This window comes from Rhizomucor pusillus (genome assembly GCF_041956525.1).
Source record: "Rhizomucor pusillus strain CBS 183.67 unplaced genomic scaffold VTP01scaffold_1, whole genome shotgun sequence".
In the NCBI taxonomy this organism is placed as follows: domain Eukaryota; kingdom Fungi; phylum Mucoromycota; class Mucoromycetes; order Mucorales; family Lichtheimiaceae; genus Rhizomucor; species Rhizomucor pusillus.
The window spans coordinates 1,810,241-1,822,932 of NW_027192143.1; the positions used below are offsets into that span (position 1 = coordinate 1,810,241).

At 43.1% G+C, this 12,692-nt stretch overlaps 6 protein-coding genes across 6 annotated transcripts; 2 read left to right on the top strand and 4 right to left on the bottom strand.

Moving 5' to 3' along the window:
• Positions 1 to 149: 149 nt before the first annotated feature.
• VTP01DRAFT_782 (uncharacterized protein) lies at positions 150 to 1,088 on the top strand (the record flags this gene model as incomplete). Its single annotated transcript, XM_069386873.1, has 1 exon — positions 150 to 1,088. The coding sequence occupies one exon, from the start codon at positions 150 to 152 to the stop codon at positions 1,086 to 1,088; it is 939 nt and encodes a 312-aa protein (XP_069245202.1).
• A 492-nt stretch (positions 1,089 to 1,580) lies between these two features.
• VTP01DRAFT_783 (uncharacterized protein) lies at positions 1,581 to 2,807 on the bottom strand (the record flags this gene model as incomplete). Its single annotated transcript, XM_069386884.1, has 1 exon — positions 1,581 to 2,807. One exon carries the CDS (start codon positions 2,805 to 2,807, stop codon positions 1,581 to 1,583), a length of 1,227 nt encoding a protein of 408 aa, XP_069245203.1.
• Positions 2,808 to 3,827: 1,020 nt separating this feature from the next.
• Positions 3,828 to 5,092, bottom strand: VTP01DRAFT_784 (uncharacterized protein; the record flags this gene model as incomplete). Its single annotated transcript, XM_069386895.1, has 4 exons — positions 3,828 to 4,200; positions 4,251 to 4,386; positions 4,446 to 4,674; positions 5,057 to 5,092. The coding sequence occupies 4 exons, from the start codon at positions 5,090 to 5,092 to the stop codon at positions 3,828 to 3,830; spliced, it is 774 nt and encodes a 257-aa protein (XP_069245204.1).
• A 15-nt stretch (positions 5,093 to 5,107) lies between these two features.
• Positions 5,108 to 5,460, bottom strand: VTP01DRAFT_785 (uncharacterized protein; the record flags this gene model as incomplete). The annotated part of the gene is made up of 2 exons (XM_069386906.1): positions 5,108 to 5,368; positions 5,440 to 5,460. 2 exons carry the CDS (start codon positions 5,458 to 5,460, stop codon positions 5,108 to 5,110), a joined length of 282 nt encoding a protein of 93 aa, XP_069245205.1.
• Positions 5,461 to 7,571: 2,111 nt separating this feature from the next.
• On the top strand, positions 7,572 to 9,602 carry VTP01DRAFT_786 (uncharacterized protein; the record flags this gene model as incomplete). Its single annotated transcript, XM_069386917.1, has 7 exons — positions 7,572 to 7,820; positions 7,883 to 8,128; positions 8,187 to 8,358; positions 8,426 to 8,523; positions 8,584 to 8,992; positions 9,046 to 9,151; positions 9,206 to 9,602. The coding sequence occupies 7 exons, from the start codon at positions 7,572 to 7,574 to the stop codon at positions 9,600 to 9,602; spliced, it is 1,677 nt and encodes a 558-aa protein (XP_069245206.1).
• A 66-nt stretch (positions 9,603 to 9,668) lies between these two features.
• VTP01DRAFT_787 (uncharacterized protein) lies at positions 9,669 to 11,067 on the bottom strand (the record flags this gene model as incomplete). Its single annotated transcript, XM_069386928.1, has 4 exons — positions 9,669 to 10,158; positions 10,219 to 10,297; positions 10,363 to 10,517; positions 10,574 to 11,067. The coding sequence occupies 4 exons, from the start codon at positions 11,065 to 11,067 to the stop codon at positions 9,669 to 9,671; spliced, it is 1,218 nt and encodes a 405-aa protein (XP_069245207.1).
• Positions 11,068 to 12,692: the final 1,625 nt, after the last annotated feature.

Below are 12,692 nucleotides of genomic sequence, written 5' to 3' on the forward strand. Positions count from 1 at the left end.
TTGCTATATGCATGCCGTGACACACATAATCGCATATTCGCAACGCCTCAAAAATTACGTAACCACCTAGAAACATCGCATGGTATTAGGTTGCCGTCGCGTAAAACTGGTGCTAGAAACATCAGCACCAGTTATTCACGTTTGTTACTATGGATATGGGCACTCAGAATGACGATATCAAACAACAACATGCCTGCCCTTCTTGCCTATTCTACTGCGAACTGAAAATCGAGCTAGAATTGCATATCAATGTTACTCATCTGAACAAGCGCTCCCACGAGGAAGGTGGAGACACAGCCGAACCAACCAAAAAAGATAAAATTGTCTCGATTCCAGGAGAACGCCATGTTTACACATTCGCGGCTGCAGATGAAATATTTGTTCCCAACCTACCAAAATTCACAGCAGATTCGATCCTGAAGCTCTCAGATATTGTTATGATAATCATGCCTGGCAACCGCTTTCTCTCTGATAAATTGAAAAAGGTTGTAGAAGCAGAAGCAATCGACCAACAGTCCCTAAAATCTCTCAAGCAATTCCCATCTGTATATCAGTTACTCCAATCAGTGCTGCAGCAACCGTACGAGGAGCTTCCTTATGCTTTGTGGACATATCGATTACCATCCAGTATTTCCCTGACTGAAAGGCAACTTACCCGCATCGTCCAGTTTGTTTTGACTGAATATGCCAACAAGAGCAATCGCCGATCAGAATACATATCCAAAAGCGAGCGTACATTTTGGATTGACCGCGTAGTTCCGTTGCTGCAAACACTTGGTGATCAGACCGGTCTTCTTGGCTTTGAATGGTGTGAAACGGTAGCAGATGAGCAGGTGGAATCGAATATATTACCAGAGAGCTGGAGTCAAGGAGGTGTTCGGTACCTTGATGGTCGGGGCTATGATCAAAACGGACGAAACAGAATTGTAATGGAGTCTTCAAGTGGTCCAGCAACAGAAAAAATGGAGCACACGCTGAACGACACCATCAAGAACATGCACAACTCCATTGCGTTGTTGGAAGCAGTGATCAGACCACCATTGCAAAAGTCCGCACATTTTCACTGCAGCTTGTTTGTACAACTTTGACACTTTCGACCACCCGCCTGGATCCAGATAGCCCTGGCAAATATATTGTACAACAGCACCGCTCTGCCGAACTACCAACATCATCCAATGACCGGATTAAATGGTATAAAGGTTTTGAACTTCTTTCTGTTATGATGACCATGCTTCAGGAACAAACTGTGATTGCTGATGAACTGAATATTGAAAGCAGTGGATCTATCAATATTGATGTAGAGGAATATGTGTGCACGACTTTATGCTTGTAGCTGTAACATGATCATTTTTTATATTTATTTTTTATCACACACAACAAAGAATACAAAGAATTAGGCGAAGAGCTGGTTAGAGTCGCTGTAGCAAATTGTGAGTAAAGTAGATGTTGATCAAACATTATAGCAGCCATAATTGTAGCTCTCTTTACCAGTGGTTAGCCTTGGTTAGCCTTGGTTAGTCTGCTGCGCACTTTTTTTTTGCTTGTTTCTGTTTTTCTTTCTATTACATATGTCGATTATATCACAGCTGCTCTCCGTTACGACAATTATCTAAGCATCTATAAGAATGAGAAATAAACCCTTCGAAATCACTTAGCCGTAAGCTATTGGATGCTTCACTGATTCGTGTCATCAATGTCTCGCTTTCCAAGAATCTGTTGCGTTTTACTTTGCTCTTGACAACTGACCAAAACTGCTCAATAGGATTGAGTTCAGGCGAGTATGATGGTAGATAGGCACATCGATATCCTCGAGACTCAATATACTTAAAGATATCCTCAGCCTTATGAATAGGAGCGTTATCCATTACCAAATGGTGTCCCTTCATGTACTCGTACTTATCCATTTCATCCATTGTAGCCTTAAGGAAGCTGAGATAATGTCCAGTTATAGTGCCCTTGCTTACAACTTCGGAATGACCCGCCCTCTTTCTTTTCTTGGCCGGAGGCTGTGGGAGTCTTAAGCTGCATTTGATGATACCTGATGCCGAGATTGCTCCCAAGATTGTAGTTGTTCTTGCTCCTGTTTTTGGCACTGTAACCACTGCAGATGACCCTTTCTTGGACCATGCCATGCTGCGTTTCATGTTGATATGGAACGCAGATTCATCAAGAAAGACACAGTTTTTTCTAAAGTCGATGTCGGCCATGTCCCATCTACGCACCCAGTCAAGGCGTTCTTGGATCTTAGCCTCGCTATTCCTGTCTACAGGCTGAAACCGAGCTTTTTTCAATGACAAATTGCATTCATTCTTCACAAACCGATGAAGCGTCGCTTTGGATACTTTGAGTCCCTGAAATCTCTGAAGCAGTTGTTCCATCAGTTGCTCTAGGACAATCGATGGGTTCTCGTCAACGCATTCTAAGATAACTTTCTTATGCTCTTCATGAAGAATACGCGGACGATCATTGTTTTTACGCTTTTTAAAAATGCTTTCAGGGTCCTTTTCGTATTGTAACGCCCATCTTTGTGCTGAACGAACAAGAATTCCTAACTGCTTTGCAGCAGCTGACGCACTCAAAACCCTCTCAAACATCAGTTTGAAAAACCTTACTTTATCTTGGTATGTGTAGGTCATATAGGCACGCTTAGGTTCTACTTCATCCATACGAATGTCTGTATTATTTGACTTGGCGACATGCATAGCAACAGACTCAGAGTTGTGTTGGCAAGATGTATTACGTAAATATTCCGTGTGAGAACTAACGGTTTCAATTGCGTACACTTCCTCATCAACGATATAGTCCATAGGTTCAGGACAGCCACACTCATCAACAACATGACCCTGTCCATCTTCGTAAAAAAAATTGATTGCTCATTTTGAAATGTAATGATATAGAGATGAAAGTAGATCTCAGGATTCACAAAGCTGACGTCTTTATATAAGGATGGGTCTGCCAAGCCTTGTGCGACATCCTTTTCTGTGGATACGATATTTGATTTGTCATCGAGCGCAAAGATATTCTGGGTACATACGACTTTTGTTTTTGTCAACTTGCGACTTCGGAATTGGCTCAGAGCGACATTGATTTTGAGAAAGAGTGTATAACTTACCCCGCCTTTCATTTTGATCTTTTCCTTTTATGTTGAATTCCGATCGTGTAACCTATTATCAATCTTTAGTGTCGTGTCACTATGCAAGTTATTAGACTAACATACCCTTTCGATCGTTTAGCGTGCTGTCTTTCCACTTAGCCCATCTTTTAGTCTAGATATATAAACATTAGGCCAGAAAAGAAGTATAAGCACACGCTTTCTTACGTACATCCTTTAGCCTGCGGGCAGTTTGCGTTGTTTGAGAAGTCTTTGCGAAGACGGAAACTTTGTAAACGCATTGAACCTTACACGCGACATGAAAATAAAACTTCTGACTTTTAACATAGCATGTAAAAATCACGTGACTAAATTATTGCTCTGCGGGTTAGGATTTTACCTTGGTAAAATTTCGGAGTTTACCAAGCACTACCAAGATTTTACCAGGTTCCAATAATTTTACCTTGCTTCTTTTTTTAACAACTTCCAAACTCCTCACCACTTTTCAGGTATTCCACCCTCAAGAGACCTACCATGCACTGACCAATCATGCAATTCAAAGTCCACCTCCGCTCTTTGAAAGTTTCTCTTCTCATTCTCCAACTTCGACAATTTTACTATCGTCGCCATTGCACACAGTTTATTCCATTTTCAACGCGTATACATTTTACTTGATATTGCTTGTATATGAACCTTCTTTGGTTTGTTGTTTTTTATTATTATTAAAGTTTTTATTTTAGCAAGCAGCTTGGACCTTGCGAGGAAGGAAAACGAAGGCAGCGCAATTATCGATTTTAAGTGGGAATACACCCACTGTGGAATATAAACGGTGGACCGGGACGATGCAAGCCTTGGAAAGCGGTGCAGGCTGCATATTGTATATTGATACGTCGATTGCTTCGTATCTGCCCCAATGATGCTGGCTTGGCTGGTAGTATTGTACGAAAGCGAAGATGTGCTTGAAATAATATAAGACGTGCGCAGGACGAAGGAAGCGGTCTTGGTTATGTGAGCAGACAACAGAGACGAAAGGACTTGCGCGGTAATGCCGAGACGCATCGGATATGAAAGTCTGCCCGAGGATCTCGATGGTTGTCATCTTCTGGATTCTATTTGTGACCGTCGTTGCACCTGCGGTATCACTTCTCTTGCAACGAACTGCTCTTTGTAGACTTCGTTGTAGTAGTCGACGAGGAAAGGGTAACGTTCGTTGGCCATGTATATGAGCTTGCCCATCTTGAGTGAGTATGAGCACGGAGGCAAAGGCTCCCAGCCGATGGCCAAGTGCGTGCCTGCTGCAGGAAAGTATCAAGATCGGCGACATCGCAAAACGAGGCGTAATCGTATACTGTACCGGTCGAGCCTTGGGTGTATTCATGTTGTGGGAATATGGTCGGGTATATCAATCTTGCGATCTTCATAGCCGTTGGGCTCTTGGTATATTGGTACAGGGTATCTGACGTGTGGTCCGCTCCAAAGACATCCTTGAGAAAATGCTTCATAGAGGTAAGCTCGAAGCGATCCTTCTGGTTGGTATCGATGTGGTTGATTATTCCGTTGTAGCGTTCAAAGCTGAAAAGCCACTATGCATAACAGGGGCCAAAATCAAGCACGGTATCTTGCAAGTGCCCGTGTAGGTGCATGTTTGGAGTAACAAACTCTTGCCGTACAAGTGGACACATGGCTTGCAGAGGATCCTTGCAGCTTCCACGAAATTCATCCAATCGGATAAATGCTTGCTATGCAGCTTGCCCTTCAATAGAACCGGCGAGAGTGCAACTGTTCAGGTGCGCAATTCGTCGGAAAACATCCCAGAGAAACGGGAGGCAATATTTCGGCGAGAGATGGTATATCCAGGTGATATCATGGTGGTATCAAGCTCTTGCTCCATTTCATCAAGATGGGTCTTGGTGAGCAGTGGGCCAGAGCCAGGGGGGGGTCCTCCGTTTCCATCCAGGTTCGTACCATTCTCTCGGCAGTGCCAGTGAAAAAGTTGTGCATTGGATCAACAATGGGTCACAACAGGTTGAAATATGACAAACGGTGAACTTGCGACCATCGTGTTCCCGTACTTTGTTCGATAGTAAGTCTCGACTTGTTATCCAATGCTTCTGTCCATTCCTTCGCAGCCTGGGCATTTTGCTCCTTCGTACTTTGCGCCCAGTTCTTCCAATCAAAAGTCAGAATCGTCACGAAGCATCTTGTGTTTGTGCTGGGATGGCTATCGACGGTCGCACTTGTAACAACCACGGAAGGAGTTGGCAGCTTTGCAAGATGCTACACAGCCAAGCACATTAGCACTGTAAAGATATCAATTACTCTCGGCGATTTTTCAGTTTCCCCGATACCGGACAAAACAGCAATATCATACTAACCAGCAGCAATTATGAAACGAAACGATGAATGCAGAATCGGCTCATAAACAATAGTATTACCAAATGTTCTATCTTTGCCTTGCCGAAAACATTCAGTGCCACTAAGTGACAATAGCGGTGAGTCAGATATTGACTTATGAATTGCTATATTTGCTTCCATCATACAAATAAATGTAATATTTTATTTCATATCATCGTCAAAATAGCATATTGCTCTCTACATTATTCTTACTACGTAATAGCTGTGACATAGGCTACCGTTATGAAGAAAACGTAGTAAATTAGGAGAATGGGAACATGTGAGTTTTGTGAAATTATGTTTTATTCTCGAAAGGGAGACGAAGCTATTGCAGTCATTGTATATCAGCGACGTCTTGAAACAAGTTTATTGTTTTTCCGCTCAATGCGGGAGCCAGGCACCGTGCCTGAGCAGGGCAGACACGGACAGGTAGACAATGTACACAAAGTACATTTTAGGAGGGGCACTGCGGGCATTTTGGTGTCATGCCCGGAACGAAAGGATGCTTCTAGATACAGAGAGTTCCTAGAGTAGATTGATATGCACTTGCAAGGAGGAATATGTCACATGGCCAAAACCCCGTAGAAGATGAGCGGATAACTGGAGAAGTAGAGATGGCGAGGAAGAACCGGGCAAGGACAACATGCAGTGCACCATTAAGTCTTAACATTTTCGGCAGATCTAAAACATGTTGGGTTAAGCAGCTTCGAAATTTTTGGCAGCGATAGCATTTGGGATAGTAACACATAGAGTACATGGTACTCATCCAAGTTAACAATACATATTCTCTTTCGGCTTTTTCCCCATAATAGCATCCCGGCATATAACTTTGTTCTGAAATCTATATTAAAATGAATAAAGAAGCCAATGAACGGAATAGGTTTTATTGAGAGCGTAAATCTAATCCTGCAAAAAGCATTTGCCAATCAGTATGCATGTCATGTTAATATATGAATCCTTCGAGCGATAATGCACGCATAAAATAGACTTGCTAACTTCAGAGCAAATAAATACACTGATATTGGGGCAACATCGACAACAGTTATACATCCTATGTCGTCATTTAAAAATTTGTTCTGCAAACATTCAAACACTGCCCAGCTTCCCTTAGGCTCGCATCCATTGGATATAAACCCTAGATGAAGTATTTAATAGAGCTCAAAAACAACGTGAACGTATCCATTGGATGTCATCAATCTATAATGAGACCAATAAAAGTTCCACGTTGTAACGTCTATCTACCCAGCAGATGGACACCGAGTTCCTGCAGATTTGACCGCGACTGACTTGCATCGTCGAATATGCACTAAATTCTCGGAAACATGAGCGGCAAATACCAGCTTTAACAGGCTACTGTAAGCTTGCAAAGCGTATAGTCCTGTCTAATTCGTTCGCTGATGAATAACTTCGATTTCAGGATGGTTTTCTTTGGTAATTACACTATCTCCTTGTGACGAAAATCTCCGGACGTATTGTTTCCATTTTTCTTAGAAGATGACGTTTGTCAAGCGCCTGCCAGAATCTGAGATTCAGTCCCGTTTACTGCATCTTTCGATCGGCCTAAATAATGACGGTGATATATATCGGGGTAAGAACGCGAAGGCAACAGGGCTTGTCGATCTGCCAAATGCTACTGGCTCCATCCATGGATCAACGGATTTCTTTCTTCGATTCTTATTCTACGAGATTTCAATAAACTGATCCTTACATGAAAATAATGTTAATCAATGAGGATTTCCGTTGTAATAATCAGCGTCGGTCCATGCTGTTTCCGTGTACAAGACCCGAGTCGCTTACATAATAGATCATGCTCCACGGGACAAAACAACGCAAGATAGTTGATATCAGTTTGCTTATTTCTCAGTACAAAGATGACTTGTCAAAAGTTTATAGGTGCTTTTATTATTGTTTGATTGTTTAAGAGCCCTGTATACTCTAAATTTCATGAATGTTCTCGAACGATGAACTTTCAAAAGTTGGCGAGTCCCAACGACGACGATCGGGACTAACTCCGAAAGTAACGACGCGTGCGCCCGGAATATTGCCAGCCTTTTCCTTTCGCAGGATTCCCTCTTTTCTATTGACCATGGTTGATATCAGCACTATTCAGATTGATAATATCCCAACGAAGCCTTACGAGGGCCAAAAGCCTGGTACCTCTGGTCTGCGCAAGAGGGTCAAGGTCTTCCAACAGGAAAACTACACCGAGAACTTTGTGCAAGCAATCTTGAACGCCATTCCTGCAAAAGGTGCTACCCTCGTTGTCGGTGGTGATGGCCGTTACTACCTCGATGAAGTGTTGCAGATTATAGTCAAGCTCAGTGCCGCTGCTGGTGTAAGTTCTGTTGTTTCAGAATAAGTAAAAAGAATGATGTCCGACATGGCATGATATGCTAGGTATCCAAGCTGATCGTTGGACGCAATGGTATTCTGTCGACACCTGCAGCTTCGAACCTTATTCGTAAATACAAGGCAACCGGAGGTATTCTACTCACTGCGTCGCACAACCCAGGCGGTCCAGAATACGATTTTGGTATCAAATACAATGTCTCCAACGGTGGTCCTGCGCCTGAGAACATTACGAACAAAATTTACGAGTTGACAAAGACTATCTCAGAGATCAAAATCGCCAACGTCCCGAATGTAAGCTCGTTAAAGCTTGAATGTATTGAAAATAGTGCTCAACTATCTTTGGGGCCAGGTTGACTTTGCTGAATTAGGAAGTCACACAATTGGGGATATGTCTGTTCTTGTTATCGATAGCGTCGAAGACTACGTGCAGTTGATGAAATCCATCTTCGATTTTGCCAGTATCAAAGAGTTCTTCCAAAGTAACAAGGATTTCAAAATGCTGTTTGATGGCATGAACGGAGGTAAATCGGACAGACGATCCCTCGAAAGACCAGAATCGTGAACAGTTTGCTAAATTATCGTCGCTAGTTACTGGACCATATGGCTACCGTTTGTTTGTGGAGGAGCTCGGATTGCCCGAATCAAGCGTCATGCGCTACAAACCTCTCCCGGACTTTGGCGGCGAGGTATGCTGTATAATTTGAATCTGCACTGTCTAGGTCTTTTTGGCTTACATTGAATGGTAGCATCCGGATCCAAACTTAACATATGCTCGTAGCCTTGTTGAGCGTGTTAACAAGGAAGGCTATGATTTTGGCGCTGCATCAGATGGCGATGGTGACCGCAATATGATTATTGGCAAGAATGCCTTTGTCACCCCCAGCGACAGTGTAGCCATCATTGCTCACTATGCTGACAGTGCTATACCCTATTTTGCCAAGGAAGGCGTAGCTGGATTAGCCCGCAGTATGCCTACATCTCAGGCCTTGGATCTCGTTGCAAAGAAGAAAGGCATCGAATCTTTCGAAGTACCCACAGGCTGGAAATTCTTTGGTAATCTCATGGATGCAGGACGTTGCTCTATCTGCGGTGAAGAGTCATTCGGTACCGGTTCAGACCATGTGCGCGAAAAGGATGGTCTTTGGGCTGTATTGGGTAAGCTTTGTGTATACGAATTCCTGTAGCAAGTTACTCAAGCAATGGTTTAGCTTGGTTGAGTATTTTGGCGTACGTTAACAAGACAAAACCTGGTTCCGGCGTCCAGGATATCTTGCAAATGCACTATCAAACTTACGGTCGTAACTTCTTCTCCAGGTAAAATACCAACATTTTTATTGTAATTGCTTATGCTGAACATTCGATATCAAGATACGACTACGAAGAAGTCGATGGAAACGGTGCAGATGAGATGGTTGCTCGGTTGAGGGAAATGATCGAGAAGAAGGAATTGGTTGGCAAACAATTGGGTGAATTTACCGTCTCGCAAGCCGACGATTTCGCCTACAAAGACCCCATCGATGGCAGCGAATCAAAGAAACAAGGCATTCGCATCATCTTCTCTGATGGTTCTCGCATCGTTATTCGTCTCTCAGGAACAGGATCACAGGGAGCCACTGTACGTCTTTACGTCGAGAAGTATTCAAACAATGCATCAGAGTATACGATGGATACCCAAAAGGCATTGAAATCTCTCATCGACGTTGCACTCAACGTTTCGCAATTGACAAAGTTCACTGGTCGCACTGAACCCACTGTTATCACGTAAATGCAGATACAATACAATAAAGCCTTTTCTTTGGTTTGTTACAAGAAAACACAAGATAAAGATATATTACACGCCGAGTCCTCCTCGGAAAACTTCGCATTGCACGCCATGCTTCCATATATCCAAATGTTGTAATGCCCATTGACCTTTCGTATTCATGTGCTTCTCTTCCTTGTCCAGCATCTTTGCAGGATGAACACCTTCTCTATCCTCCTCGCGATCAGGTGGGTTCGCCGGGGAATCTTGCTGACGGCATGTCAATGTCTCCTGAGTATGTGTGATGGGAATATCCAAGGTCCAAGCAGCTGTGAGTAATAATTCCTTATCTATCCATGTCTGTGCTCTGGCTTCTCGGAATCCATGAACCATCCTCCAAGTGTCACGGTGTGCTAGGATAAAGTCTCTGGAATCCTTGGTCAAGCTCTCATAGTTATCCAATTCCAATTTGACTGAGGATGGCAAGGCAAATGAATTCAGTTCAAACGAATTGTAAGGGCATGCGTCTATAATCTGCTGATCTGTAGCAAACTTTTCGAGTACCCCGTTCGCAGTTCGGCTGGACAAGAGTTGTTCGGTAAGCATCCATATAAAGCTAGTTCTTTCTCTTTTAACATACCTGTTTTGGGTATAGAATACCTTTTTCCTCCACGATCGTGACACGATGGCATTGTGCATATTCTGGGACCAGATATTTTCTAATATATAAACCAATACGTCAGATATGCGTAGTTTGATACATCAATGGAAGTCCATATCGAACCAGGATTAGCCGTAACTACGAACTCGCCTCGTGCAAAGCGGATACCGATGTTTCTGGCCTCGTATTCATGCACGTCAGAAGAACCTTGTAAAAGCTGATGCAGGCGCGGAGGAATCGTGATAATGCGATATGTCAAAAATTCGGAACGACGGTACCTAAATATCCTATTTCAGTATAGTCTGTCGCCTTCAATACGCTGCCAACTCCTTACCTGTACATTTCACGCAAGCGGCGTCTGCCCGGTTTGGGGTTCCACTCAACAAATAGTAGTTCAGTCAGCGTCTTTGTCTTTTCAGCCATAGCGTAAGCACTGTCTATAGCATTTTGTACACGATGGTACTGTTCGTTGTCTCCAGCGCGTGCGACCAGTACTATGGTAAGGTAATATTCCGGGACCACTCCGGGATCCAGGCATGCTTCCCAGATCTGCTGGCGAGTTAAACCTTTGATGTCCGGCTGCTTACAGCTGGCGCAATCGTATCTTCCCAGTGATAGTAAATGCGTTTCGTTGTATGCGAATCGGAAACCATCAGGCGTGGTAGACAAGAAGTTGGGCGAATGTGATGAGAAGAGGAAGCACACAGAAATAGTAACTGTGAACAGTAGTAGCAAAGACAGCGAGCGTTTTGAGAACGTCGAGATGTATGCCGAGAAGACTTCTATTCTATCTGTGATGCTGCTCGCTAACGTGAAGCGTGCCGCCATTGTGCTGCCCTGAAAGGGGAGGAAAGAAGGTTAAAGTACTGTCATTCTCTGCATCCATTCTCGGTCTCTGAGTGTCTGGGGTCGGATGCCAAGAAAGGAAACGCTCGCTTCCACACGCGAAAGCCAAGACCACCTGTTCGATGCAAGTCCGTCACCAGGGCATTGTATTGTTGAACAGACATGGTCGCTTACGATCTAGTTCAAGGCTTTCGATCAAATATGTTAGAGAAGAGACAAATCAAAAGATAATCCGATGTAGCATTTGGAGTATAGCTAATTAAAGCAAATACTGGGTAAGAAGCTGCATGGTATGCCGGATGGAGACTCTGTCTGGAAAGGAAATCTAGAAACAGGAACTTCATGCATTGGCGATTTCTCGCAGACTAGTTAGAGCGCCTACAAATGCCATGTTAGACTTATAGCAATTAAAATAAGCATTTCTTGAGACTTGTATCAAGGAGTAATCGTCTCGTTGTGCATAGATTTCGGGATATTTTAGACTGTAGGAAGAGTCAAGGTTTGCATTTGCTGCAAGAGGGATTAAGGCAATGACGAGTAACAGACGTCTTCTTTCTTAGAATCCGGTCAAAGATCTTGCATATATCGAAAAAGGATCCTAATTGCTAAGCGTATGATGCCTTGATCAATGTCCAATTGACAATTCCCTGCTCGCAACAAGAAATATTTATAAGTTTCCACTATCGTTACGAACGCTGCTGAAGATATACGCTGGCCAGCGTTCATGCACATCAACAACTATACCAAGAATCGGTTATAGGGAGAATTCAATCTTTCTTGATAGAAATGTCAATCTGTGCAACGAATACCTTTTACATACCATTTGGCGGAGAAATAGATATAATCTACAAGTTTATCCCAGATTATTAGATTGCATAGCTCCAGCGATCTACATGACTCTAAAAACAGTCAAATTCTAAGGATACGATCCTGCGCGCTAATAGACCGATCAATCATCTTTAGTGATAATAATGAATATTAGTATCATCTTCCTAAGCAAATAGAATAGAAGCCAATGCGAATTAACGAGTGCAAGATCATATTCAAAACCGTTTAGAAACTTACCATCCTTCGTCGTCAAGTTGAAGGTCATTACCTATCCATAAGAGTTTGGGATTTTGTTCTCCTTGTGGCGGCCTTGGATTTTCGTTTGCTCAATATAAGCATTCCAAAGTGGTTCCATAATGTTTTAGACTATGGAAAAGTGAGCATGATCTACGAGACACCTCGCAATTATCCATTGATGATGCGACACTAAGGCTGTACCGTCGCCGTACCCGATTCTGTATATTCATTTCCCCCCAGAGATGGATATCTGTAACATCGATAGCTAGAGTCTCAATTAACATAGCAATCTCGCGGAAGACATCGAGCCTTTATTCGAGCATTCGGATAGTTCCAGGGTAGCATATGGGAATGTCAGCGGTTACCCGAGCCGTTATGCATCTGACACTCAAGCAGCTCCGATTTTCATCATGTTCCTGCATGGAGATCAAAAGTTTTCCAGTTGAGTTTAGGGTGTAACTGCGACCTTGCCGTTTTGATGTCGTGAATTATGGATGACGGCACCCGGTATTAGAAATAATGCCCATAATCGGTCTTTTTTC